Below are 26,819 nucleotides of genomic sequence, written 5' to 3'. Positions count from 1 at the left end.
AGCTTTCCCTTGTGGCCTTTGACCTTTCCACTGTGCCCCTTGACCTTTGGTTGTGAACTTTGACCTCTAGCCCCTGAAAAATGCCCTCCCATTCTCACCCTTTACCTTTGGCTGGGAGCTTTGCACTGTGACTTTGGGGCCCTTGACCTGTTGACTTTTGCGCTTTGACCTTTCACCCCCTCACATGATTTTTGGGGGGATCATCATTGACCTGTGACTTGTCCATTGTGAACTTTGATCTGGGAGGGGGGTCAGCAGGATTTTGGCTTTTTTTTGGTGTGTTCCCCCATTTAGATCAGGGGTTTTTTGATTGTTTAATAGTGGAACATTTGGGGGGTTCAGTTCCCACCCTCCAGACCCCCTTGGGGGCTGCGCTCGGGGGCAGGTGGAGGGGGGGTTTCAGAGAATAGGGGGGTACAGTTATATGTGGGGGTACACCCTGTACTGGTCTCAGTACAGAATTGGGGTCCCCAATGTGTCTGGAATTTAACCTTCCAATTTGTTTTTCTCTTAAAGGGTTAATTTAAAGGGGGAAAAAAGCAACCTTTTTAATAAAAGAGCCCTTTAAAACCTGGATCAGAGTCTGAGCCGTCCCCTTGTGGCGTTATACGCTGCTGTTCCCCAGATGCCCCGCCCCAGAGGTGGCTGCATCTCAGCACCTGGCGAGCAATGGAGGGAGTTATTTCTTTTCCTGGCAGTAGAGGGCGCCCGTGTCATTGCAATGAGATAATTGATAAGGCCCGATGTGACCTGTGTTTTAACAGAAACTGGGGAGCGGGGAGCCAGGCTGGCTGGGCCCATGGTTCTCAGCCGGGGTGGATGGGACCTCTGACCCCACCCCCAGTTCAGAACCCCCTTTTAGTTACCTCTCCACCTCCCCCCCCAACATCACTGGGATCAAACAAAACCATTTATCAGTATTTTTATTAACCCTTTTCCCCCCCAAATAAGCAGAAATTAACACAAGCCACATGCAGGATCGGGGACTGGGGCGGAGGGGGGAACGTGAAAGGTTTTGGGGGGGAAGTCAGTGCCCTGAGCGTCACCACATGAATCCCCCCATGTGACATTCCCCACCCAGTCCCCCACCCTGGGGCCGGTTTCCTTGCATTAAGTTTAATTAATTTTAAAAAATCTCCTCCTTATATTAAAATTTATTTCCCTTGAATACATCCCATGGGCTCCGGTTCTGGTAGGCCCTATGTAAACACATGGGTCCTTCTGCCCTAAACAGCTGGCAATGTAACACCCGTTAGCGCAGAAGAAACTGAGGCACAGAAAGAGTAAAGGCACTTGATAAGGAATAAGTGGTAGGGACAGAAAGCACTAGACCCCGCTACCTGCCCTGAGCTGGGGATAGAACCCAGGAGTCCTGGCTCCCAGCAATCCCACCTCCCCGCCCACACCTGTTCAAAACCACTAGACCCCACTGCCCTCATCCTCACTCCAGCCAACCTAGGAAAGTGGGGGTGGCATTGCTGGGATGGGGGGCTGGCTCCTCCCATGCGATCCCCATTGTCAAGGCTTCTAAACATGGGTTTGGTGGGGCCCTGAGGTCAGGGCCGGAATTGGGGATGGGGAGCTGGAGGGAGATTAGTTGGGGGTGGGGGAAATCTCTTATTTGCCCCCCCCCCAGCAGTATGTACAAGAATCCTTAGAAACAGCGAGGTGGTGGGGGGCAAAGACAGCAAAGTGGAGGCTGGGGTCGTGCAACTCTTCAGACAGCCTCCGGGGATTCTGTAAGGAGAGAGAGACCACAAGGGGGCATTAGAGTCAGGGATCACCCCCTATCTTCCCTCGTCTAGCCCCCTGACCCAGCCCCATGGTCGGGCAGGGTCGCTCTCTCCCATCTAGCCCCCCCCCCCCCCGCCCCGTGGTGGGGCAAGGTCGACCCCTCCCAGCTCCATGGTGGGGCAGGGTCGCCTGCTCCTGTCTAGGCCCCCCATCCTGGGGAGTGGGGGCACTTACCAGTGGGGGCAGCTGTGTGGGTTTTCCGGAGGGTGGGGAATGTAATATAGGCATCATATGCAAACAGGATGCCGGCCAGGAGCCCAAAGACCTGTGCGGGATGGGACCAAGTGGTAGTTAATTGCAGTATCTGTTGATTGCTGGTAACGAGCAGAGGATTTGCAGTGGGAGGCACTGCTAGGATCCAGGGTTATGGGGGGCGGTTCAAGGCCCCTGGATCAAGAGAAGCAAAAAAATTCCCCCCCCTCCCCAATTTTGGGCAGTTCGCCTCATTTCTTCCCCCACCCCAACATTATGATGCGGCCACCTCTGGGGTCAGGCATGGCAGCTGATTGCAGGGAATGAATGACAGACATGCTGCAGCACAGTGCCCCCTATTGCCAAGGCCAGCACTGACTGGTGGGCAGTGTCCCCTGCTGAGCCCCATGGGGCCCCCAGCGCCCAGCCCTGACTTGCATGGGAGAGCACCCCCTGCTGAGCCCCCTTGCCCTGCTCCCTGCCCCCACGGTGCCCTCCAGTGCCCAGTCCTGGGTGCCAGGGGAGCCACAGTTGCTTTACCCCAGCTGCGATCCCAGCTCCATCCCTGTGGCGAATGACAACGATGAGGGAGGTGATGAGGAAGAGCAAAGCACCAATCACAGCACGGATGAAATCCTGGGGAAGAAAGAAACCGAAGGTAAGAAGCAAGAGAGATGCACCGACCTGTCTTTGGTACGATGCACTTGACCTACATTAACGAAGTTTTTGGCACAGGAACTTCCTTGCATTTTAACGGGCTTTTTTGGCATAAGAATGTGCTTGCATATTAATAAATAAATGAAATTGGTTGCAGGAAATTGTCAGTTTAACAAAGCTTCCTGCATAGAAATTTCTTTGCATTTGTATGGAGTTGTTTCCATGGGAATTTCTATGCCTGTGATAAATTAATTAACTCGTTTGCACAGAAATTTCCTGACAGATGAATAACTTGGCCACTTTTTTATCTGAATTTCTTTGCATTTTAACAAATTTCCCATGGAAAATCCTTGTATATTAAGAAATTAACCAGGGTTTCATGGGGGGATTTTCTCAGTATATTAACCCCTTTAATGGACTTGGGTTTTTTTTACATTGGCATTTCTTGTATGTTTGGTTTTACCTTAATATTTTTTCCCTATGGCAATTTTTTCATTTATTTATTCTAAATTAACAATCTGCATGTGTAGCAATCTCTTTGGGGGTCACAAATCCGCCTTTAAGAATTTGATTGCATTTTAACATAGGTTTTTGTGCTGTAATTTTCTTGCATGTTAATCCATTAAAACCAGTTTCTTAGGGGAACTCCCCCCTTTTTAAGGGTTATTCAGAACAGCGGATTGTACGGCCACCCCGAAGAAGATTACAGCTGCATGTTACAGCACCCCACAATGGTGTGAATAGAATAAAACTCCTTACGCTCCAGCCCCAGTGCACAAAAGCCAGCTGCTTGTTTAATCCTAGGGTGTAGATGATGAAGAAGACGATGGAAAACACCATCTCGAAGATGGCTAAACCCGTGTAACCAGGGGTCCAAGACGCACCGTAGCAGATCAGGATAATAATACAGAGGCCCTGGGTGGGGTGGAAATGGACAAGAGTTAGGAAAATTCTTTAGCCACTGCTAAGATGCAGCCACCTCTGCAGCGCGGCAGCTGGGGACCAGTCGCGCTTAACGCCGCTCAGGGATGGCTCACCCGGTGTTCAGAGGCAGCCGCAGGGCAGGGCAGCTGGGGAACAGCCGTAGACTTTTGGGACAGGACGTGAAAGAGGGAGAATCTTGTTTCCAGTGGCAGCTCCAGGGGGGTGAAAGGAAACCGAATGGGAGCGTCCCTAAAGTGGGATATGGCCCGGACGCCGGGGTTCCCAGCGTGAACATACAGGGAAGGGATAAAGCGGGTAATGAGCAGAATGGGTTGGGGCCCCAAGTTTAGATATTTAAATAAGCACAGCACCCCCCAGCATTGCCCAGCCCCCTGCTCCCCCCAGCACAGTGCCCCCCAGCACCTAGATCTGCACAGCCCCCCCCGCTCCCCACAGCACAGCACCCCCCAGTACCTAGCTCTGCCCAGCCCCCCTGCTCCCCACAGCACAGCGCCCCCAGCACCCAGCTCTGCCCAGCCCCCCTGCACCCCACAGCACAGTACCCCCCCACCCAGCTCTGCCTGTCAAGGGATGGTGCCCCCTGCCCAGCCCCCTGCTCCCCACAGCACAGCACCTTACCCAGCTCTGCCCAGCCCCCTGCTCCCCACAACACAGCGCCCCCCAGCACCAAGCTCTGCCCAGCCCCCCTGCTCCCCACAGCACAGCGCCCCCCAGCACCCAGCTCTGCCCAGCCCCCCTGAACCCCACAGCACAGCACCACCCAGCTCTGCCCAGCCCCCCAGCTCCCCACAGCACAGCGCCCCCCAGCACCCAGCTCTGCCCAGCCCCCTGCTCCCCACAGCACAGCACCTTACCCAGCTCTGCCCAGCCCCCCTGCTCCCCACAGCACAGCGCCCCCCAGCACCCAGCTCTGCCCAGCCCCCTGCTCCCCACAGCACAGCACCTTACCCAGCTCTGCCCAGCCCCCCAGCTCCCCACAGCACAGCGCCCCCCAGCACCCAGCTCTGCCCAGCCCCCTGCTCCCCACAGCACAGCACCTTACCCAGCTCTGCCCAGCCCCCCTGTTACCCACAGCACGGCGCCCCCCAGCTCTGCCTGTCAAAGGACGGTGCCCCCTGCCCAGCCCCCAGCTCCCCACAGCACAGTGCCCCCCAGCTCCCCCTGGCCAGGCCCCCGCAGCCCGGCGCCCCCTAGGAGGGGCAAGGGGGTGGTTGGAGAGTCTGAGTCATGCTGGTATGATCCAGTAGCTGCAAGACGGGGCGTCGCTTCTCTGCCAAGGGCCTGACTCACCCGCCGCTTTCCTGGATGTGCCTGGGGAGAGGTGTCTCTTGAGAGAGGGGAGTGGGGGCTGGTGGTTAGAGCAGGGGGCCGGGAGCCAGGACTCCTGGGTTCTCTCCCCAGCTCTGGGAGGGCAGTGGGGGCTGGTGGTTAGAGCAGGGGGCCGGGAGCCAGGACTCCTGGGTTCTCTCCCCAGCTCTGGGAGGGCAGTGGGGGCTGGTGGGTTAGAGCAGGGGGCCGGGAGCCAGGACTCCTGGGTTCTCTCCCCAGCTCTGGGAGGGCAGTGGGGGCTGGTGGGTTAGAGCAGGGGGCCTGGAGCCAGGACTCCTGGGTTCTCTCCCCAGCTCTGGGAGGGCAGTGGGGGCTGGTGGTTAGAGCAGGGGGCCGGGAGCCAGGACTCCTGGGTTCTCTCCCCAGCTCTGGGAAGGGGGGAGTCTAGTGAGTTAGAGCTGGGGGGTGGGGAGGGAGTGGGAGCCCGGACTCCTGGGTCCCTCGTGGGCTGGGTGGGGCACCCGGGGCGCCTGGGGAATGTTCCAGGTTGAGTCACATCTGGAGGCTAAAAATACCAGCCCACGCTGGGCACACAAAGGGGCGAGTGTGTGTGTGGGGGGGGGGGCCGGTCGCCATGGCAACTACTAAATTAAACCAGCTCTCCCGGCCAAATATTCCCTGGTCGGGAGGGGTGGAGTCTGTCACAGGTGGGGGGCACATGGGGGGGTGTCTTAAAGGGGCGGGGCCCGCGGCGGGCTTGCGAAAGGGGTGGCGCCCCCTACAGGCGGAGCGGAGGGGGGCTGCTCCCGGGGCGGGGCCCGCTGCAGGCGGAGGTGATGGGGGGTGGCACCGGGATGGCACCTGCCCCAGGCGGAGGGGTCGTGGGGTGATAAATCCTAAAGGGACGGGGTGTAACGGGCCGGCCCGCCGTGGCAGGGAGACGGTGCCCCAGCAGTCGTGGGGTGGGGAAAGCGAGGCACGAGGAGACAGGTCTGGACAGGGCGCGGAACTGGGTGGATGTTCCCAACCCCACCGCGCCCTGCTGCTCCCACCCCCACCCCATAAACGCCCCTTCTCCTTCCCCGGAGAACATGTCCCCAGCCTTAAAGGAGCCCTGCCCCTTTAAGAAGGAAAGCCAGGGGAGTGGGGTCTAGTGATTAGTGTGTGGGGGGGGGGAGGGGGGCCTAGGAGCCAGGACTCCTGGGTTCTCTCCCTGGCTCTGGGAGGGAAGTGGGGTCTGGTGGTTAGAGCAGGGGGTGCTGGGAGCCAGGACGCCTGGGTTCTCTCCCTGGTTCTGGGGGCGGGGGGGGGGGGGGGAGTGGGGTCTGGTGGTTAGAGCAGGGGGTGCTGGGAGCCAGGACGCCTGGGTTCTCTTCTTGGCTCATTTCTCCCTTTGCAAGAGCTGGGCAGGGTGGCCGGGTGGTTAATTGATTCTGGGTGAGGCGCAGAGGGTGGGGGGCAGGGAATCCTCCTTCCTGCCCATGGGCACAGCCAGATCTGAGGGGCACGGGGTGGGGTGGAGTCAGGCTTATCATCTCACCCCCCCATTGTACCCCTCCCATCCTAACAAGACACTAACCCCCCCTCCCCCCCATCTCTGCAGCGATGGGGACACTCCCCGCACCCCCCCTTCCACAATACAAACACTCACACGCCCAGAGCCCCACGAGACAGGCCCCACCCCGCATGTGCACACAGCCGGACACACACAGAGACACCCCCCCCGCTCCCTTCCAGCCGCATGGCGTCCACGACACACAGACACGTTCTCTCTAACCCCAGCACTCACACAACAGTGCAGGGCTCAGCCTCTCCCCCAGGGACACACACACACAGCCCTGTCTGGGACAGCCACACCCAGGAACATGGCCCCGGGAGGCCCAGCGGGACACAAACTGCAGGGAGCCTCTGGGGTGTCGAAATAATGGAGGACAGGGAGGAACTAGGATAGGCCCCAGGAGTCCTGGCTTTCCCACACCCTGCTCTAACCACTAGCCCTCACTCCCCTCCCAGAGCCAGGGAGAGAACCCAGGAGTTCGGGCTCCCAGCCCCCCCTGCTCTAACCACCAGACCCCACTCCCCCCCCCCCAGAGCCAGGGAGAAAACCCAGGAGTCCCAGCCCCCAGCCCCCCCTGCTCTAACCACCAGACCCCACTCCCTTCCCAGAGCCAGGGAGAGAACCCAGGAGTCCTGGCTACCAGCCCCCCCTGCTCTAACCACCAGACCCCACTCCTTTCCCAGAGCCAGGGAGAGAACCCAGGAGTCCCCAGCTCCCAACCCCCCCTGCTCTAACCACCAGACCCCACTGCCCTCCCGGAGCCAGGGAGAGAACCCAGGAGTCCCAGCTCCCAGCCCCCCCTGCTCTAACCACCAGACCCCACTCCCTTCCCAGAGCCAGGAGAGAACCCAGGAGTCCCAGCTCCCCCCTCCCCCCCCCCCCGCCCCGCTCTGGGGTGCCAGCCCTGTTTGAATCTCAGTTCCCTCCACTCTGCTGGCGGGAGGCACACCCCAGCTCTGCAGGTGTTAACCCTTCATGGGCTGCAGCTGATTCATCTCTAACAGGGCGGTAACCCCCCCGAAATCACACACAGATACACACACACACCACACCGAGAGTGGGAGCCAGGACGCCTGGGTTCTCTCCTGCCTCTGGGCGGGAAGTGGGGTCTAGTGGTTAGAGCAGGGCAGGGGGGACCGGGAGCCAGGACTCCTGGGTTCTCTCCCTGGCTCTGGGCAGGGTCTGGTGGGTTCGAGCAGCGGCTGTGGACAGACCGGGTCAGGACCCTGTTTCTGCCTCTGTGGGTAGCGTGTCAGACCTGACACGTGCAGCTGACACCCACGGGCTCCTCCTTCGTCCGTGTGCTCCACGGGACCCCCCCCCAAGCTCCGTGCCCCCAGCCCCCGGATAACTCACAATCTCCAGCGCCAGGACGGTGCCCTTGTGGGAGCGGAGGAAGCTGGTGCATTGCCCCATGCACCCCGGGGTGCCGCCAGAGGAGTCCATGGCCCCGGAGAACCCCCCAGACGGCTCCGGCTGTCAAGCGACTGTCAAAGCTGGCAGCCGACGGGGCAGGGCGTAGGGCCGGGCGTGGCTCGGCTCGGGGGGCTGGCCCTTTAAGAGGCGCTGGAGAGAGCCCGTCACTTTAGAAAGGCATTGGAGGGAGAGCGGCTCAGGAAACCAGGGCGGGCACCGGAGGCTGGTTAAGGTGGCGCTGGGGGTGCCGCAGCCTGGTTAAGGTGGCGCCGGAGGGCAAGGAGGGAGGGCACCGGAGTCTGGCCTCGGGGCTGTGGAGGGCTCAGGGGAGAAGCCCGGCTGGTTATGGGGCGCAAGAGGTGCAGAACAGAGGAAGCCGGACAGGAGGGAGGGACGCGGCTGGTCCCTGTTCTACTTAAAGTACCGCACGGGATCTGTTCAGGGGGATAAGGCGCCCCGCCGCGTTTATTGGTAATACCTGAATCAGCCGACGCTGAACGTATGCGTACGGTCGCCATCACACACACACACACTCCGTCTTGTTGTTACCAACTTGTTGCCCCCCCCTTACCGTCCCTGGCCAGGGGCGTGAGACGCGGGAGGGCTGGAGCTGGGCGGCTGCCGAGCAGGAGTCGGGACGAGGGGGGGGTCCCCTGCAAGACACCCCACGTTTCTCGCCGCGTCCCTCTCCTGCGAATCCGTCCCAGAGTCAAAGTCTGGGTCCCTTGGCCCCCTGTGGCGCCTCCTTCTGGGGTCGTCCCAATGCTGCAAAGAGGGTGTCCCCAGAGAAGGGGCCGGCTCCTTGCCCCCAAGGCCGCCCGTGTGTCCGCTCTTCTTCAGTGAGCCCACTTGGCCCGGCTCATTGCCCGGGGTCCCGCTCCCAGGGCCGGAGGCGCTGCCTTCCAGCCTCGGTCATTCAACAGGGCCGTTGATTAACGGGGCGGGGGGGGATCTTATTCTGCTCCCAGCGAAAAGACATTAGACCAGGGCTCAATTCAACGTTTTCTACATAAGGATCTGATACAAAGTTGTGTGAAAATAGAGACCGAACACAAAGTCATGGAAGTTACGGGAAGATGCTTAATGCAGAGATTTATCTCCACCCCCCCCCCGCCCGCTCTGTGCATTACAAATGGCTCAGAAGGGATCTAGTCACCCCCCCACCCGTGTCCCTATCCCCCCTGCTTCCCTCCACCCCTCTATCCCCCCACATCCCTGCTTCCCTCCACCCCTCTATCCATCCATCCCCCCACATCCCTCCATCCCCCCACCCATCCCCCTGCATCCCTCTATCCTGCCACCCCTCTATCCACCCATCCCCCCACACCCGTGTAGCCACCCCCCCCATCTCCCCACACCCTCCTCTATCCATCCAGGTGTTCCCAGACACCTGCCCCTGTGACGAAGTGGGCCTGTTCTTAATGTTTCCTCCGAATAGTGTGGGGGTGCCTCAGTTTCCCCTATGCAGTTCTTAAGTCTCTAGGTGGTGGGGTAAGGGTGTATGATCATTGCAGAGCCCTAGAGGGCAGGTGTGTGCAGGAGTCTGGACACAGAGAATGGCCGACACCCTGTTTCCTGGCAACTGATGGCCTGGGCCCTTCCCCCCTGGGAGGTGAGAGCTGAAGGGTTGGAGAACAAAGGAATCAGGTGACCTCCTGGCCCGGGAAAGGGACAAAGCCCAGAGGAGGAGGGGCTGGAGGGAGTTTCAGTTTGGGGCTGGCTGAGACATGGAGTGAAGTGCAGACGTGGTTGTCTGGCTCACTGCCCCCCAAAATGGACCCAGCTGAGGGGTCCCGTTCTCTGCACCTGCAAGCTCTGTTTTAGACCATGTTCCTGTCGTCTAATAAACCTTCTGTTTTACTGGCTGGCTGAGAGTCACGTCTGACTGCGGAGTTGGGGGGCAGGACCCCCTGGCTTCCCCAGGAGCCCCACCTGAGTGGACTCGCTGGGGGGAAGCGCCCGGAGGGGCAGAGGATGCTGAATGCTCCGAGGTCAGACCCAGGAAGGTGGAAGCTGTGTGAGCTGTGTGTCCTGAAGACAGGCTGCTCACAGAAAGGCGACTACCCCAGAGTCCTGACTGGCTTCATGGGGAGCAGTTCCAGAGCATCGCCCAGGGACTCCGTGACAGCCCCCCCAACCCAGGAGTGGCTGCACCCTGCAGGGCAGGACCCACGTGGGCGTCATGCCAGTGGCTGAGTCACCTGGTGTTCGCAGAGCCCGGCAGGAAGTGGCCAGGCTGGGCAGAGCCATGCCAGACGGGGGAACAAACAACAGCTGGCACCTGGGGCGGCAAAGCCGGAGTCCCCCCAGCCTGCGAGGGGATTGGGGCCTGAATCCGGGCTCAGCTCCAAGGCTTAATCCGGAGTCACCCCCCTCCCATGCCTACCCCACTTCCCCTCACCCCATCTACCAGCCGGGGGGGAGCCCACACGAGCGGGGCTGGTGGAATCAAGGGCAGCCTGCAGACCTGGAGGGGGCTGAGAGCATGTAGGGGGCATCACCGGTACCATGTGTCTGAACTGCCTCCCCCCACACTGCTCCCTGGCTCCCCCCAGGGGAGGTCTCAACCCCACTCCCCTCCCAGAGCCATGGAGAGAACGCAGGAGTCCTGGCTCCCAGCCCCCACCCCGGCTTTAACCACTAGACCCCACTCCCCTCCCTGATCAGTTCTCTTCCTCCTCCAGCAATATCAGCAGCGTCTGGGCCTCCCACTAACACAAGGATGACGGTGACCAGGAGGGAGGCTCTTGGGAGGCGGGCGGGGGGGGGGGGGGGAAAGGACTTCTCAAGGGTAGAGCCAGCAGAGAAGAGTCACCCATCAGCCCCCTTCCTCACCAGCCTCTCCCACGCCTCACCCCGAGGCCCCCACCAGCACCTGCCCCGCTCCGCCCCTGAGGGCCATGGCCCACCAGTGACTGCCCCCAAGTTTTTTCCCCCACCCACCATTTGCACAGCCCACCGCCACGTTCCACCCAGTGGGCCTCAGAGGGGCTCTGTCACCACCCCACCCCTTGGCAGCATAGGGATCCCTCCTCCCCCCCATGACCCACTACAGAAAGCCCTGCCCCAGAGACCCAACTGGTAGCCCCCTGGGAGGCTCCCAATTGGCACCTGATCCCCCTACCGGCCCACAGGAGGTCCCTCCAAGAAAGTGTCAGGACAACAATGTGGCTACCATGGCCAACTGTGCTCCTGAACTCCCGGCCTTGACTGGGACTTGGATTCCGACCCTTGCTCCAGACCCACAACTTGACACAAGTTTTGATCTCTGGTGCTGACGTCAGGCCCCCAAGTCCGTGGCTGCTGGCACTCTCCCCTGCATACAACACTCTTCCTCTCCTCCTACCCCCACCATTTGCTACCAGCATCTCCCCCCCAAGAGGCTGTAATGGTCCTGCCCCCTTTAAAGGCCGGAGGCCTGCTCAGTGATAAGCTCCAGCTGGGGCCGGGTCATGGGTGCTCTATAAAGAGCTGCAGGGTGCAGGGGGAGAGTTGATGTTGACCTTCAAGGCAGAGTAGGAGGAGGCAACTAGCCAACCAAGAGTTTCTACTCCCTGGAAAGATCCACAGTGGGACCTGGAGTGGAAAGGAGCAGGCAGCTGTGCTCAAGGAAACACCTGAGGCAGGGCAAAAGTGGCCTGAGCCCAGGGAAGGTAGCAGAGGGTTTGTCCCGCTGGGCTGGAACTCTTGCATGGCCCACCAGTGGTTATGGGGCTGCTATGCTTGATCTGGCCACTAGGAGGTGCTCCACAACCAGGAGTCCATCCCAATGCTGCACCAGAGTGAACCCAGCTGGACTCACCTGTAGGTAATTAACCACCTAGGTGGCCGGCAGCTAACTGGCTAAGGAGCACCTCCTCCTCAGGAGGCTCCCGGAGCTCAGCGGGAGGCGGCGATGCTCCTAAGCTGAAGAGCTCCCAGAGAGGCAATTGCAGATGTGGGGGCGAATGGTCAGCACAGGCCTGGCGTCCGGCTCCCAGGAGCAGGCCCCTGTCCAGTCGAGCGAGGCTGTGGGATTCTGAAGCTAGCAGAGGGAATCTCTCTTCAGGGCTGGGAGGGGAGCAAGTTCTGGTGGATTATGGGGTGGGGGGAGCCAGCCAGGACTCCTGGGTTCTCCTCCCAGCTCTAGGAGGGGAGTGGGGGCTGGGGACCAGGACTCCTGGGTTGGGGAGCAGGGGAGGCTGGGACTCCTGGGTTCTCCCCGGGGAGTGGGGGCTAGTGGTTAGAGCAGAGGGGGGCTGTGAGCCAGGACACCTGGGTCCCCTCTGTGGAGGGGTGGGCCTGTCCCAGATGCTCTTTGTGGTACTGAAATGACTCAGGTGACAACCACAAACCTCTCTGGGTTTTTTCCTTTTTTAGTCGTTGCCAGTAAGCAAGAGTTTCTGTTCACTTTAAATAAACACTGTCCCCATGGAGACAGAAACCAAGGCAACTGCAGCATCTTAATGCGAGACTGTGACACCCCCCCCCCCAACACCTCCCATCCCCTGGGGAAGGACCCCTTCTGGAGCAGAACCAATCCTTTCCCATCTGCCCCCCACCTTGATGGAATGGTTTGATCCATTCCTCCATGGAATAGGTCATCTGTGAGTGGCTCTGGGGATTGTGTCCATCTTCTTCCCCCTCCCTGCCACACAGAATGGATCAGTCCACCTGTGAGCCTGTAATGGATCGCAAAAAGAACAGGAGGACTTGTCGCACCTTAGAGACGAACCAATTTATTTGAGCCTGAGCTTTCGTGAGCTACAGCTCCGGATGCACCGATGAAGCGAGCTGTAGCTCACGGAAGCTGATGCTCAAACAAAGGTCTATTCCTCCCTGCCCCATTAAATAGTTTGAGCCATTCTCCCCTCCTGTGGAATGGATTGATCCATTTCTCTCTCCCTAGCCCCCCCCCCAGCACAGAATAGATGAGTCCACATATGAGTCTGTAACAAATTGGTCTATTCCACCCTGCTCCACGAAATGGTTTGGCCCTTGGTGATATCCTTCCCCCAGCTCAAGGGAATGGTTGGGTCCATTCCCCCGCATGGAATGGATCAGTCTGTGTGGGTCTTGAGCTGCGGTAGAGCACTCCCCTTTTGGTGGAATGGATCTGCCCATTTCCCCCCCCACACACACACCCCATCCATGGAGTGGATCAAGCCACCTGTGCTGGCTCCCACCCCCTATGGATCAGTCCATCTGACATTGCCCTATGCAGGGAGAGTCCCCCCCACGGTGAAATGGATTGTCTCAGTTTCCTCCCCCTCCCTGGAATGGGTCAGTCCATGTGTGACTCTGTGGAGTGTGTTAGTAAGAGAGAGTGGACAGTACCATTGCAATCCTGCCATAGAGGGTGCAAAATTACCAATGGACGATACCATTGCTAAGTACAGAGGGCACCAGTGGACAGTACCATAGCACAGAAGAGTAGAAGGTATCAGTGCAGACTATGACTGGGGGAGGGGAGATAGGAAAGTACCATAAGACGAATGGAAGGTACCATTTCACAGCATGGGGGACAGGAGAGGATGATACCACTGCATTGCTGATGGGGGGGAATGGCAGGTACCACTGTGAGTAGATTAGACAGTACCATTAGTCAAAATGGGGAGGGGAACAAGAGTGGAGGATACCATGGTTGAAAAGGTGAGAGGAGAATGGAAGGTACCATTGCACATCCAGATGAGAGGTGGGTGGACTGTCCCAGGCACTGAGAACATCTGGGGCTGGGCAGGGCTGGACTAAGTCCTCCTCCTCCCCTCCCCATCTTTGCTCCACCCCAGGCTGCCCCCTTTGTCGTCCTCCCCGTCCCCCATGCAGATGCCCCTCAGGGCCCGTGAGAGGCGCTCCTTGCTGGGCACCAGCCAGGGCCCAGGGGCTGGTTCTGAGAGGCCCCTCCAGACCCGCTCCTTCCGGGGGGAGAGGGACCCGCTGTCTCCCTTCCTGGCCTCTGCCTCCTTCCCCGATGCCAGCCAGCCCTGCTCTGTGCCCCGATGGTCCCGGGACCCACGTTGGTGGCAGAGGTGGGATCCTCGCTCGCCACTGCTGGGAGAAGCCTCCAGGCAGCCCCCGGTGTCCTGACCCCAGCGCAGAGACCTCTCGGCCGTGTCTGCTCTCCAGCCGTGTGGTGCCGGTCCACCCTCTGGCATCTGGTCCCGCCCGGCGGGGCTGGGGATGTGCTCATGGTCTGGAGAGGGGAGACAGAATGAGATGGGGGGGGATCAGGCCCAGAGAACGTAGTGAAAGACCCCCCATCTTCCCCACAGTTACCCTGGGATTGCTTCCTTAGGGGTCCTGCTCCCTGGGATCAACCCCCTGTTTTTTTGGGGGGTGTCCCCCACCCACCCGCATGTCCTCGCCAACATCAGTTCAGATGGTTTGGCTAAACAGCGAATGTTTGGTGAAGCTTTGGGGGGGGGCGGTTGGTAGTTGGGGGTTTCTGGGGGGGTACAACAGGGTCAGTGATGGGAGGGTGGGGGTAGTCTGTGGGGTACAGCAGGGTCAGGGCAAGGGGCCTAGAACAGAGAGGGGGGTTACTCATATATCCCTATCTATGGGGTGGGGGGAGTATCTATCTCTCTGGCACTGGAGAGACACCCCGCCCCCCGGGAAACAGCACCGAACTCCACATTCCCAGGGAGTGGGGGGGGAGGGGGTGTCTTCTCAGGATTGGCCAAGCAAACAGATAAAGGGGGCCTGGTAGTGTGGGGAGGGGGGACAGGATTGGCCCATTGCTCTGATCTGGGGGGGCAACTGCATTGGCCCATTGATGTGCCTGGAATGCAGGGGCTGGATTGGCCCATTGCTCTGGCCTGGGGGGGAAAGGATTTACCCATTGCTGTGAGTGGGATTGGGTGGGGGGAGGTGGATTGGCCTATTACTCTGTCCAGGGCGGACCTGGATTGGCCCATTGTGCTGGCCGGGCTGTGGTGGGAACATGCTGTGACCGAGGGGGGGGGCAACCCACCAGTCACGCTCCAGCCGTCCCACGAGGCAGAAGCAGGGCTCCCCCCGCCGGGAGTTGGTGACGCACAGCGCCAGGCTGCAGAGCGGTGTTGCTGTGGGGGGGGCGCACACGGACACTGGGGGGGGGCAGTACAGATGGGGGGGACCCAGGAAAGGGGACAGATGGGTGTGGAGGGGACAGCAGGGATGGGGGGGCAGAACGGGACATGGGGGGTGCCGTGAATAGTGGGAGCGGCAGGGGGCATGGGCGGGTGGGGCAGACAGGTGTGGGGTGGCCGGGGAGGGGGGGCAGAGAGGACATGGTGGGAGGGGTGGGGGCCCAGGGAGGGACAAAAGGAGAATGGGGGGATGTGGAGGGTCAGAGTCAGAGAAGGGGCAGAAAGGGGAGAGAAATAGGATGAGTATTGAACCCCGAAAATCTGCTCCCCATTCAGAGATGCCCCCCAAAGGGGAGGGGCAGAGGGGTAAACCAGCTCCTGGCTATTATACACTGTCCCCCCCCAGACCCCACTGCCCCCCATGCACTGGGCAACCTGCTACCTGCCCAGCTATGGGTCGAACCATCTGCCCTCGGATGGGAGGGTGTCATGGGGTTGCACCATCTCCCCAAGGATGCAGAGGGGGTCACTGAAGGTCATACCATCTCTCCAGGGATGCAGGGGTTGTCACTGAGGGGTGTACCATCTCCCCTGGGATGTGGGGGTGGGGGGTGAGGAGTCACTGAGCGTCATACCATCTCCCCTGGGATGCAGGGGGGGTATAACTGGGGGTCATATTCCATCTCCCCTAGGTTGTGTGTGTGTGTGGGTCATTATGGGGTCTTACCATCTCCTCAGGGATGCAGGAAGGAAGTGTTGCTGTGGTTCACACCATCTGCCCTGGGATGTGTGCATGGGGTCACTATGGAGTTGTATCATCTCTCCAGGGATGCAGGGGGGTATCACCGGGGGTCATACCATCTGCCCTGAGATGTGTGTTTGGGGGTCACTATGGGGTCATATAATCTCCCCAGGGATGCGGGGGGTCACCATGAGTTGTACCATTTGCTCTGGGAGAGTCAGGGGAGGTCACTGTGGATTGTATGGGGAGGGAGGGGAATGGTGGGGTGGTCATATCGTCCCAGGAACTGGGGAGGGGCACACTATGGGTGGTACCATCTTCCTTAGGATTTAGAGGAGGGGGGGGAAAAGAACCTCACTTTAGATCATACCATCTCCCATGGGATAGGGGAGGGGAGGATATTATTGTGGTCCTACCATCTCCCTCGGGAGGCGGGCTGGTGGGGAAATACATCTGGACCAAGTTTTTGGGGGGGGGGGGGGGGAGGTGGGGGGGGGGGGGGGGTATCCTCCTCAGTTTTGGGGGGAGACAGGCTGTAGCAGGAGGGAGGTGGGGGGGGGCCAGGACTCACTGTAGTCAGGGACGAATCCGTCGCCTTTCCTGAGCACCAGGCGGATGCGGCTGCCCCCCCGGCGGATCTGCTCCACGGCCCGGGCGTGCGTCATGCCCAGCGTGGGCTCCCCATTGATCTCCACCAGCTGGTCGCTGACCTGCCCCAGAGACTGACACTGCAGTACCGGCCGCTGCCACCAGGGAGAGCCCCTGCGCCCCCCGCAGCATGGTGCCCCCCAGCCCCCGCAGCGCAGCGCCCCCCCAGCGCCCAGCCCCCCTGCCAGGGGAGAGCGCCCCCTGCACAGCCCCCCGCCCCAGTCCCTGCAGCACGGCGCCCCCCCCCCCCAGCGCCCGGCCCCCCTGCCAGGCGAGAGGGCCCCCTGCCCAGCCCCCCGCCCCATGGGCCCCCAGTGCAGGCAGGTACCTGTATCTTGCCGCTCTGCTGGGCCGGCCCCCCCTCCAGCAGCCCCAGCACGTAGATGTCCATGTTGTATTCGCTGCCCCCCCGCAGGCTGAACCCGAAGCCGAGGGGGCCACGCACCAGCTCCACCGAGTAGCTGGGGGGGTCCCAGGGGACCGACAGACACTAGGGAGTGGGGGTGGGGTGAGTGCCTGGCTGGGACCCCCGGCGCAAGGGCTCTCAGCCCCTGATAGCAAACCCACTGCCCTGCCCCTCCCCATCCCCAATTGCCATCTGCCCCCCTGCTGGCCCCCCCCGGCCCTACCCCTTCCCCTTTATCTGTCCCCCCCTCTGCTGGCCCCAGCCCTCCCCACATATCCATGTCCTGCAATAGCCATTTGCCCCCCCGCCCCGGCCTTCCCTCCCCCCCATACCAGCCCCTCTCCCTGCCCCCTACCTGTGGCTGGGGCAGCCGGCACCCCGGCCTCCCAGCTCTTTCCTCCACCTGGATGTCGGCCGCGTCCAGGTCACTGGAGGCAGCTGGGGAGAGGATGGGGGGGTCAGTGGGTGTGGGAGGGGGCAGTGGCCTGCCCCCCCGACCCCTCCCTCGCACCCCTGTCCTTCTCCCTGCCCCCACTCCCAACCCTCCCCTTTCCCCACCCTTTGCCCGCTTCTCTCCTCCGCCTGGGGGGGGGGTCACTCACCTGCGTCCCTGGGGGTGGACAGAATTCGCAGCCGGACCTTGGCCCCCGCCTGGCGAAAGAGGCTCCCGAGTTCACGGTGGGAGAACCGGGCCAGGAGCCCCCCGTCCTCCGAACGCTTCCCACTGGGGAGGTCCCCGCTGGGCCCGGGCACCAGCCTGTCTGCTGGGCGGGGGGGGGGGAGGTGAGGAGAGGGTCAGTGAATACCCCCCCACCGATGAACTGAACCTCCTCCCCACAGACCCTGCCCCCCCTTCTCCCTCATGACCAGACCCCCCCCTGCACTGGCCCAACCTCCCCACCCAGACCCGAACCCCTTGTAGAGACCAGAGCCCCCCACCCAGCATCAACCACCCCCCTTCCCTCCCAACCAGGCCCCCTATAAACACCGACCCTCCCCCTCCTCCAGATAGGGCCCCACCCTAATTCTTCCCTCCCTCCCCCAAGCTTTCAAACTTGAAGCTCTTATCAGGGGTCAATATTTACCCATGGGGGGGAGGGCTGGGCAGGGGACAGACAGGGGTGGGAGGAGAGGGTGGAGTTGGTTGTGGGGGCAAGGGGGGGATGTGGGGTAAGAGGCAAAGGGGATATGGAGGGCTGTGGGGGGTTGTGGGGGGCAGAAGGGGCTGTGTGCGGGGTGGGGGAGAGGGGTCTGTGGGGGGGGCTGGAGGTGGGGCAGATGGGGCTGGGGGGGTTGGGGGAAGAGGGGGATAGAGTGGGGTGTGGGGCCTGGCAGCAGGGGGCCGTGTGGGGCAGGGGGAGTCGAGGTGAGTGTGAGTATGGAGGTGGCAGAGTGGGGGGGTGGTGGTCTGTGGGGCAGGGGTGTGTGGAGGGAGGCTGGGGGGGCATGTGTGGGGTGAGAGACACTTCCAGCCCCCCCATTTCCATCTGCCCCCCAAACCCACCCACTCAATTACAGAATCCCCCTGTATGTGGGGAGAACCCCCCCTCCCCCAGGATGCAGCCCCCCCACCGCACCCCCAAACCCAGGCTAGGAGGAGAACAGCCAGGGGGAGAAAGCCGGGGGCCATGGAGGGGGTGTCGGTTCAAACCCTGGACGTTTCGCAGCACGGACTGGACCCTTTGCAGCATGGCTGGCTGTGGGGTGGCGGGAGGGGAGGCTCCCGGTTCCTGGTGGGGGCACAGGTGTGGGGCGGGGTGTCCACGGGCCCCCCAGCTCGGCCGCCTTCCTCCCTGAGGAGTTTCCCAGGACAAACAAGCTGGGCTGAGAAAGTCAAGGACACTGGGGGGGGGATGTGGGCACGGGGGGGGTTAACCCTTTGGGAGCTGGGGGGGAGTGCCAGGCCTCTCCCAGCAGGGGGCGCTGTGGGGAGCGGGGGGGAGGAGACATTCCAGAGCTTTATGGGGTGGAACAGGCAGCCCCCCCGCCACATGTGCCCCCCCCAGCCTGGGGAGCGGGGCGGAGCCTGACACAGTGGGGAGCAGAACACAATGGGGTCTCTTGTGCCAGCCCGGATGGGGGGGGTTCAGAAGTGGGGGGAGGGGATAGCTGGGAGTATGGGGGGGAAGCAGCCTCCCCATGTCCCCCACCCCACCCAGGAGTCACCCTGCCCCCTATATCCATCTCCCGGTGAGCCCCCCCCAGCTCCCTGCCCCTCCCCCTGTAGCCCCCCCATATTGCATCATCCCCTCATCATGATCCCCCCTCTTCTCAGCCACCCCATCTTCCACCCTCGCAGATCACCTGCTCCCCCTTCACTCCCTCCCCATGGAGCCCATCCCCCCTCAGCTGTGCCCCCAGCCCCTCCCCCACCGCTCCACAGACCCCTCCAGCCCTGCAGACTCCCCAGTCTTAAACACCCCGAAACCCATCCCCCATAGTCCCTTCCCCCAACCTGCAGCCCTCTGCTTCCAAGCCCCCCTACTTCCCGCCCACCTCTGTCCCCCCCCTTCCCGCCATGCACCCCTCCCCACTTACCTGCTCTCCCAGCGCTGTCTGGGGCCACGCTGCCCCCCAGCTCCCCAGGCCCCCCCGCGGGCTGGGAGCATCGCGGCCTCTGGGTCTCCCCCCCGCAGCAGCGGGCTGGGCACAGCAGCATGTCCCTGGGTTCGGGCCCCACAAAGCTGGTGACGGCCAGGGTATCCCTGCTGGGACCCCCCCAAGAGTCCCGGGCCCCCCCAGTCCAGGGGGGATCCCAGCAGGGAGAGGGAATGGAGAACAGGGGCTCCAGGGGGGCCCGGCAGAGTCCAGGACCTGGGGGGGGAAAGAAAAGTGGGGGGTCAATAAGTACAGGGTCCCCCAAAATTACCAACACCCCACATTTCCGCCTGCTGGGAAAGGCCAGAGGCTCCCCCCACAGCCAGCGCCCCCTAGTGGGTCAGGTAGGAAGCGAAGCAGCCAGACCCCCAGGCGCCCCCTAGTGGGTCAGGCAGGAAGCAAAGCAGCCAGGAGCAGCCCCTGGCGCCCCCTGGTGGGTCAGGCAGGAAGCGAAGCAGCCAGGAGCAGCCCCTGGCGCCCCCTGGTGGGTTAGGCAGGAGGTGCAGCAGTGAGAGCTCCCCCAGCGCCCCCTAGTGGGTCAGGCAGGAAGCAAAGCAGCCAGGAGCAGCCCCTGGCGCCCCCTGGTGGGTCAGGCAGGAAGCGAAGCAGCCAGGAGCAGCCCCTGGCGCCCCCTGGTGGGTTAGGCAGCAGGTGCAGCAGTGAGAGCTCCCCCAGCGCCCCCTAGTGGGTCAGGCAGGAAGCAAAGCAGCCAGGAGCAGCCCCTGGCGCCCCCTGGTGGGTCAGGCAGGAAGCGAAGCAGCCAGGAGCAGCCCCGGCGCCCCCTGGTGGGTTAGGCAGGAAGCGAAGCAGCCAGGAGCAGCCCCTGGCGCCCCCTGGTGGGTCAGGCAGGAAGCGAAGTAGCCAGGAGCAGCCCCGGGGCCCCCTGGTGGGTTAGGCAGCAGGTGCAGCAGTGAGAGCTCCCCCAGCGCCCCCTAGTGGGTCAGGCAGGAAGTGAAGCAGCCAGGAGCAGCCCCTGGCGCCCCCTGGTGGGTCAGGCAGGAAGCGAAGCAGCCAGGAGCAGCCCCGGCGCCCCCTGGTGGGTTAGGCAGGAAGCGAAGCAGCCAGGAGCAGCCCCTGGCGCCCCCTGGTGGGTCAGGCAGGAAGCGAAGTAGCCAGGAGCAGCCCCGGGGCCCCCTGGTGGGTTAGGCAGCAGGTGCAGCAGTGAGAGCTCCCCCAGCGCCCCCTAGTGGGTCAGGCAGGAAGTGAAGCAGCCAGGAACGGCCCCCCCCAGTGCCCGCGGCCCCCATTACCTCTCCGCTCCACCAGCAGGATGACGTCCCCCGGCCCGCGTGTGCTGCTGCAGGACGTTCTCCACCTCCCGGGGCCTGAGGCCCCTCACGTCGGCCCCGTTCACTTTGGCCACGAGGTCGCCCTCCTCCAGCAGGGGGCAGCGCCCCCGGTCCCAGATCCTGGCCACCTGGGCCCCGGGTCCACCGTCCTCTGGCGCCTCCACTGTAAACCAGGGCCCCGTGGCGCTGCGGGGCAGGGGCACCGGCGTCAGCCGGCCAGGTGGCGGGGTGCGGCGGGGGGGCGCCCCCTGGTGGCGGGGTCTCCACTCCGCCCGCTCCTCTTCCTCCCCCAGGCAAAAACTCAGTGCAGCACCGGACCCCCAGGCCCCGGGCCCGGCGGGAGAGGGGGGGCCCGGCGGCGGGGGGGCTGCAGGGGGCAGCGGCCCCATAGCAGGGGGGAGGCCGATGGGCCGGCAGGGCGTCCCCCGCGGTGGAGGCAAAGGCAGGGGGAGTCGCGATGGGTGTATTGGAGGATACAGCTCCCGTCCACCACCACCACCACGTTCACTGTGGGGCAGAGAGGGGAGAGTTAATGGGGCAGAGCGCGGCACCCTCCGGTGCCCGGGGCAGGGATAGTGGGGCCACAGCGCCCCCTAGCAGCCAGGGCTGGGTAGCGGGGCCTCCCAGTACCCAGGGGATGGGTATGGGGTGTCCAGTGCCCCCTAGAGCCCCCCCCCCCACTTACCTCTAGCCACCGGTGCTGTCTCTGCTGCTGGGATTGGGGGTTCAGGGGCCCTGTGGGGGCTCTGGTGGGCGCTGCAGCTGGGAGGGGGAGAATATATGGTGGGGTTAAATATTTGAGGGGGTCCCTTCCTCGGGCAGCTTTCTCCCCCTGGAATCTCCTCCCCTTTTCCACCCTGCACAGCCCCCCACCTCTCCCTGGGACTTCCAAATGCTACCCCCCACACACACTGCCCCCATCCCCACTTCCCCTACCCCCTGGATCTCCCCCAATTGCCCCTCCCCCAGTGTCTCCCCACCCCAGCTGTACCCCCTTAGCCCCAGATCATCCCTGTCTCCGCCCCACATCCTCACTGCCCCAGGAAGCGCCCAACCCCTCTGACCCCAGTTGCCGCCCCCTACAAGACCCCCAGCCTGGGGGGAGGAATCACCTGATTCCGCAGGCTTCACTTTGCTCCGCCCCCCAGTGCTGGAGATGGGGGCCCGCCCCGCCATGGCGCAGACGGCGGCCTGGCTCTCAGGGCCCAAACCAGGGTCTCTGTCTACCAGGGGGAAGAATCCTGCGACCCCCGGCACCGGCTGCCTCAGCTCTGCGAGGAGAGAGAATGGGAGAGTTGGAACCTCCTGAGATGCAGCCACCTCTGGGGCGAGGCAGGGAGGTAACAGCAGCACAGAAATAGCCTGCCCCATGGTGCCCCCTGCCCAGCCCCCTGCCCCACCACAACCCCAGCACCCCTGCCCCATGGCACCCCCTGCCCAGCTCTCTGCCCCACAGCGCCCCCCCGGCGCCTGGCCCCGATGGCCGGGGGGAGAGTGCCTCCTGCCCAGCCCCCTGCCCCACGGCGCCCCCCCAGCGCCTGACCCAACGGCGAGGGGAGAGCGCCCCCTGCCCATGGTGCCCGGCCCCAACTGCCAACGGAGAGCGCCCCCTACCCAGCCCCCTGCCCTACGGCGCCCCCTGCCCAGCCCCCTGCCCCACAGCGCCCCACAGCGCCTAGCCCCGACGGCCAGGGGAGAGCGCCCCCTGCACAGCCCCGTGCCCCATGGCGCCCCACAGCGCCCAGCCCGACGGCCAGGGGAGAGCGCCCCCTGACCAACGGCACCCGTCAGCGCCAGCCCCAACTGCAAGGGAGAGTGCCCCTACCCAGCCTCCACATGTCACCCCTCAGCACCTGGCCCTGACTGCCAAGGGAGAGTGCCCCCTTTCCAACCCTCACCCCCCCACGGCGCTCCCCAGTTCCTGGTCTCCCAGCCCCCCCACGGTGCCCCCTAGCACCCAGCCCCAACAGCCAGGGGAGAATGCCCCCTGCCTATCCCCCCATAGCACCCCCTAGCACCCAGCCCTACCAAGGGAGAGTGCACCCTTCCCAGCCCCCCCCACGGAGCCCCCCAGTGCCTGGCCCTGACTGCCAGGGGAGAGCACCCCCTGCCCAATCCCCTGCCCCACGGTGCCCCCCATCACCCTGTATGTCTCCTCTCTCCTGTCCCCCCTAGAGTCACTCTGGGCCATGTTGGGGGGACTCTGGCTCCTCAGTCTCCTGGGTCCAGACACTGGTGACACTTATCCCCAGCCCCGAGGCACCCCTTCAGCCGGGGAGGGCGGCCGTGCCCCACAGAACCAGCCTGGGGGGAAAATGCTCCTCACTCCTGACCCGCAGCCCCCTGGGCTCCCCCTCCGCCCATCTCTCAGGTCCTTCTGGCTCTAGAACCCATTGGGCTCTAGAAACCCCCCGCCCCTTCTAGAACCCCCGGGAGAGCTAGATCCCGGGATGTAGGGACTGGCTGGGATCTAGAGCCCCCCTGGGGTACTCTAGAACCATGTGAGGAGCCAGTTCGAGTACTCTGGGGATCTAGAGCATGGATCTCAGCTCAAGCCCCCCGGGTGACGGGGCGTCCTCCCCACACTGGCCCTGGGAGAGCTGGATTGGCCGCAAACCTCGGTCACTCTAGAACCCACCGGGCCCCACTGGATAGCTGGAAACACCTCCCTCCCCCGAGAACCCAGTGGGGATCTGGAAACTCTCGAACCCATTTTGCTGGGGCGTGATCTAGAACTGTCTCCTGCCTGGGACTCTTCCAGGTAGGGGTGGTGGGATGGGGGGCTGGTTCATCCCCTACCCAGGCTCTGAGCGACTGGTGATGTTACCTGGCTGCAGCTGGTGGGAAGGTGGGGGAGGCCGGCTGGTGCAGAGAGAGGGTGTTAGCCCAGAACGGGCTCCTGCCGGAAGACCCTGCTCTCCTTCGAGGCCGATGTGGCTCAGGCTCGACCCGGGCTGGCACGGGTGCAGCTGTCTGTTGCTAGCCCACAGGCATCGCAATGGATTATGCGGGACACGAGGATCGGGAAACGGGTGTTTCCGCCCCACAGCCCCACCCCTGAGAAAGGGGCTGGGACGAAGGGGGAAGCTGCCGTCGTCTTTTGCCGCTCCGTGTCTCAGTTTCCCTCCGGCCTTTGCAGGGGGAGGAGGTTTCCATCCGCTCCTTGGCCACGGTGGGAGGTATGAGGTAGGGGTGTCATCTCGCCACCTGGGGTGGGAAGGGGAGAAATAACCGGGCCATTGCAGAATTGGTCAAAACTGACCCAAAGCGACAGAGGGTCCAAGCAAGACGCCCTGCCCCCATGACTCAACCAGCCACCCCCTACCAGCGGGAAAGCCCGACAGGCGGGACGGGGGATGCATCTGGGAAACTGGGTTTTTTTGGAGGCTTCTGGAGCCCGGCCCGGGTGTTGTGGGGGGAGGGAGGGAGAGACAAGATGGAGCCAGGCAGAACTGGGCTGGCCGTTGGGGCCCGGCACATTAAATGAGTTGCTCCCTGTAGCCTGGATCTAGGCTGGGACAGATCCCAGAACCTGGGGCCTCCATGAACGGGGCTGGCAGCCTGGGGGGAGAATCAGCCCTGGGGTCCAAGCCCTGGGGTGCGTTGGGGGGGTGTTGGGAGTTTTTGCAGCTCCCCGGCAGGAAGATGGGAGGGGGTCTAGATCCCATGAGCCAACGCTGTGGGGGGGGGGTGCTGAGAGGTGGGTCTGGTAAAAGGGGCCCCCGCCTCCCCCAGGCTCCAGAACAGACTCTGGAAAAAGATCTGAGTCTAGATCTGACCAGTTAAAAGGGGGAGGGGTGACACCAGCCTCTCCCCCCTTAGCATCTGGGAGAACCTAGAAATAGCCCCACGGGGTGGGAAGTCTCCCTTAGGGCAGGTGGTTCCCCCACTCCAGAGCCCCCCCAAAGGAGGAAGCTGAATCTGTCCCCTCTGCCACCTCCATCCCTGCCCTATGCCGCCCCAGACCCCACCGATCCATCCCGACCCCCCCCACAGTCCCTTAAGATCCATTTGTCCACCACAGATCCAATCCCAACCCCCCCCCTCGACCTTTAGGATCCCCCCCGGGCCCCTCCTCGATCTATCCAAGCCCCCCCCCTTTACATCCCCCCCCGCCGGGACAATCCAATTAACAGCTGATCCTGCTGCCCGCCCCATCTCTGCTGGCTGGGGGGGGCCCCTTACCCTGCGGTGCCCCGGCCTCCGGCGCTGCTCCGACCCCCCCCAGTGGTACCCGATGCTGCGGGGGTTAGCAACGGGGGGTCGCCAAGGCAACGGGGTTTGCTGTCCCGGTAACCTTCCACCTCCTCCTCCGTCGCTAGGCTGGGAGCGCGGGGGGGGGCGGGGGATGGACAGACGGGCCGGCGAATCGGAGACCAGAGCGGCTAATTCCCCCCCCCCCCGCCCCAGGATATGGGACACGGGGCCTTTCCCCTCTAGGGGGCGCTGGCTCCAATCCAGCCCCAAAAGGGCGAGTAATTAATCATCAGTCATTTCACGATGAAGCCTTCCTTAAGGAGGGTGCAGCCTGTGAAGGGGGGGGCGTTCATTCAACAGACCCAGCCCCTAAAGAGGTCTTACCCCTGCCACACACGGTACAGGAGCAATTGGGGCGGGGGGGCTCGACCCAGGACTCCTGGGTTCTCTCCCTGGCTCCGGGAGGGGAGGGGGGTCTGGTGGTTAGAGCAGGGGGGGCTGGGACCCAGGACTCCTGGGTTCTCTCCCTGGCTCCGGGAGGGGAGCAGGGTCTGGTGGTTAGAGCAGGGGGGGGCTCGACCCAGGACTCCTGGGTTCTCTCCCTGGCTCCGGGAGGGGAGCGGGGTCTGGTGGTTACAGCAGGGGGGGGCTCGACCCAGGACTCCTGGGTTCTCTCCCTGGCTCCGGGAGGGGAGCGGGGTCTGGTGGTTAGAGCAGGGGGGGCTGGGACCCTGGACTCCTGGGTTCTCTCCCTGGCTCCGGGAGGGGAGTGGGGTCTGGTGGTTAGAGCGGGGGGGGGGGGGGCTGGGACCCAGGACTCCTGGGTTCTCTCCCTGGCTCCGGGAGGGGAGCAGGGTCTGGTGGTTAGAGCAGGGGGGGGCTCGACCCAGGACTCCTGGGTTCTCTCCCTGGCTCCGGGAGGGGAGCGGGGTCTGGTGGTTACAGCAGGGGGGGGCTCGACCCAGGACTCCTGGGTTCTCTCCCTGGCTCCGGGAGGGGAGCGGGGTCTGGTGGTTAGAGCAGGGGGGGGCTGGGACCCTGGACTCCTGGGTTCTCTCCCTGGCTCCGGGAGGGGAGCGGGGTCTGGTGGTTAGAGCGGGGGGGGGGGGGGGGCTGGGACCCAGGACTCCTGGGTTCTCTCCCTGGCTCCAGGAGGGGAGTGTGGGCTGGCGGGTTAGAGCGGCGAGGTAAAGGACATCGATTCGGCATCGAGCCCAAAAGTGGCTGGAACGGGGGTTAAGGGATTTATGTGTGTACACAGCAGGGAAAGGGCGGCTGCTGTCTGGGGCACGGTGCCCTGAGGCCTGTAGGAGATGGGGGGGGCATTGGGGCTTCCAGCCCAGCGCCCCTCCCCTAGGGCCACCGGGGGGGATTGGAGCTCCCAGCCCAGCGCCCCCTCCCCTAGGGCCACCGGGGGGGCATTGGGGCTCCCAGCCCAGCGCCCCTCCCCTAGGGCCACCAGGGGGGGGGATTGGGGCTCCCGGCCTAGCGCCCCCTCCCCTAGGGCCACGGGGGGGGCATTGGGGCTCCCGGCCTAGCGCCCCCTCCCCTAGGGCCACGGGGGGGGGGATTGGGGCTCCTGGCCCAGCGCCCCTCCCCTAGGGCCACCGGGGGGGATTGGGGCTCCCTGGCTCCCAGCGCCCCCTCCCCTAGGGCCACGGGGGGGGGTTGGGGCTCCCGGCCTAGCGCCCCCTCCCCTAGGGCCACGGGGGGGGATTGGGGCTCCCTGGCTCCCAGCGCCCCCTCCCCTAGGGCCACGGGGGGGGGGGTTGGGGCTCCCGGCCTAGCGCCCCCTCCCCTAGGGCCACGGGGGGGGGATTGGGGCTCCCTGGCTCCCAGCGCCCCCTCCCCTAGGGCCACGGGGGGGGGTTGGGGCTCCCGGCCTAGCGCCCCCTCCCCTAGGGCCACGGGGGGGGGGATTGGGGCTCCCTGGCTCCCAGCGCCCCCTCCCCTAGGGCCACGGGGGGGGGGGTTGGGGCTCCCGGCCTAGCGCCCCCTCCCCTAGGGCCACGGGGGGGGGATTGGGGCTCCTGGCCCAGCGCCCCTCCCCTAGGGCCAC

The 26,819-nt window shown here is 63.6% G+C and overlaps 2 protein-coding genes across 8 annotated transcripts; both read right to left on the bottom strand.

Moving 5' to 3' along the window:
* Positions 1-907: 907 nt before the first annotated feature.
* PLP2 (proteolipid protein 2) lies at positions 908-8,915 on the bottom strand. Its single transcript, XM_073321561.1, has 5 exons — positions 7,772-8,915; positions 3,403-3,558; positions 2,527-2,622; positions 1,969-2,059; positions 908-1,737 (listed from the first exon to the last, which is right to left on the bottom strand). Exons 1-5 carry the CDS (start codon positions 7,859-7,861, stop codon positions 1,718-1,720), a joined length of 453 nt encoding a protein of 150 aa, XP_073177662.1. The 5' UTR covers positions 7,862-8,915; the 3' UTR covers positions 908-1,717.
* Positions 8,916-12,642: 3,727 nt separating this feature from the next.
* On the bottom strand, positions 12,643-25,012 carry MAGIX (MAGI family member, X-linked). 7 transcript variants are annotated; one of them, XM_073321545.1, is made up of 10 exons: positions 24,749-25,012; positions 23,391-23,770; positions 21,676-21,834; positions 21,249-21,325; positions 20,525-20,749; positions 19,215-19,490; positions 17,279-17,440; positions 17,032-17,114; positions 16,599-16,760; positions 16,200-16,332 (listed from the first exon to the last, which is right to left on the bottom strand). In XM_073321545.1, exons 3-10 carry the CDS (start codon positions 21,737-21,739, stop codon positions 16,284-16,286), a joined length of 1,098 nt encoding a protein of 365 aa, XP_073177646.1. In that variant the 5' UTR covers positions 21,740-21,834; positions 23,391-23,770; positions 24,749-25,012; the 3' UTR covers positions 16,200-16,283. The 7 variants fall into 7 exon arrangements, with proteins under 7 accessions (XP_073177644.1, XP_073177645.1, XP_073177648.1 ...); XM_073321546.1 differs by lacking the exon at positions 23,391-23,770; XM_073321550.1 differs by lacking the exons at positions 20,525-20,749; positions 21,249-21,325; positions 21,676-21,834; positions 23,391-23,770; positions 24,749-25,012 and adding exons at positions 13,914-14,003; positions 14,784-14,898 and having other exon boundaries at positions 16,194-16,332; positions 19,215-19,432.
* Positions 25,013-26,819: the final 1,807 nt, after the last annotated feature.

The sequence above is a fragment of the Lepidochelys kempii genome, chromosome 23 (genome assembly GCF_965140265.1).
Source record: "Lepidochelys kempii isolate rLepKem1 chromosome 23, rLepKem1.hap2, whole genome shotgun sequence".
Taxonomy (NCBI): domain Eukaryota; kingdom Metazoa; phylum Chordata; order Testudines; family Cheloniidae; genus Lepidochelys; species Lepidochelys kempii.
Note: the sequence above shows the minus strand (reverse complement) of the source record. Positions and strands in the feature narration are given on the sequence as shown.

Bases quoted from the DNA above. Each gene is read 5' to 3' on its own strand.
- PLP2 (XM_073321561.1), bottom strand. From the start codon at position 7,861: ATGGACTCCTCTGGCGGCACCCCGGGGTGCATGGGGCAATGCACCAGC. The intron at 2,060-2,526 runs GTAAAGCAACTG...CATCCCGCACAG, and splicing joins GAGCTGGGATCGCAGCTGGG to GTCTTTGGGCTCCTGGCCGG. The intron at 1,738-1,968 runs GTAAGTGCCCCC...CTCTCCTTACAG, and splicing joins CCACACAGCTGCCCCCACTG to AATCCCCGGAGGCTGTCTGA.
- MAGIX (XM_073321543.1), bottom strand. From the start codon at position 19,335: ATGCTGCTGTGCCCAGCCCGCTGCTGCGGGGGGGAGACCCAGAGGCCG. The intron at 17,115-17,278 runs GTGAGTGACCCC...TCCTCTCCCCAG, and splicing joins GTCCACCCCCAGGGACGCAG to CTGCCTCCAGTGACCTGGAC. The intron at 16,333-16,598 runs GTACCTGCCTGC...TCTCTGGGGCAG, and splicing joins AGCAGAGCGGCAAGATACAG to GTCAGCGACCAGCTGGTGGA.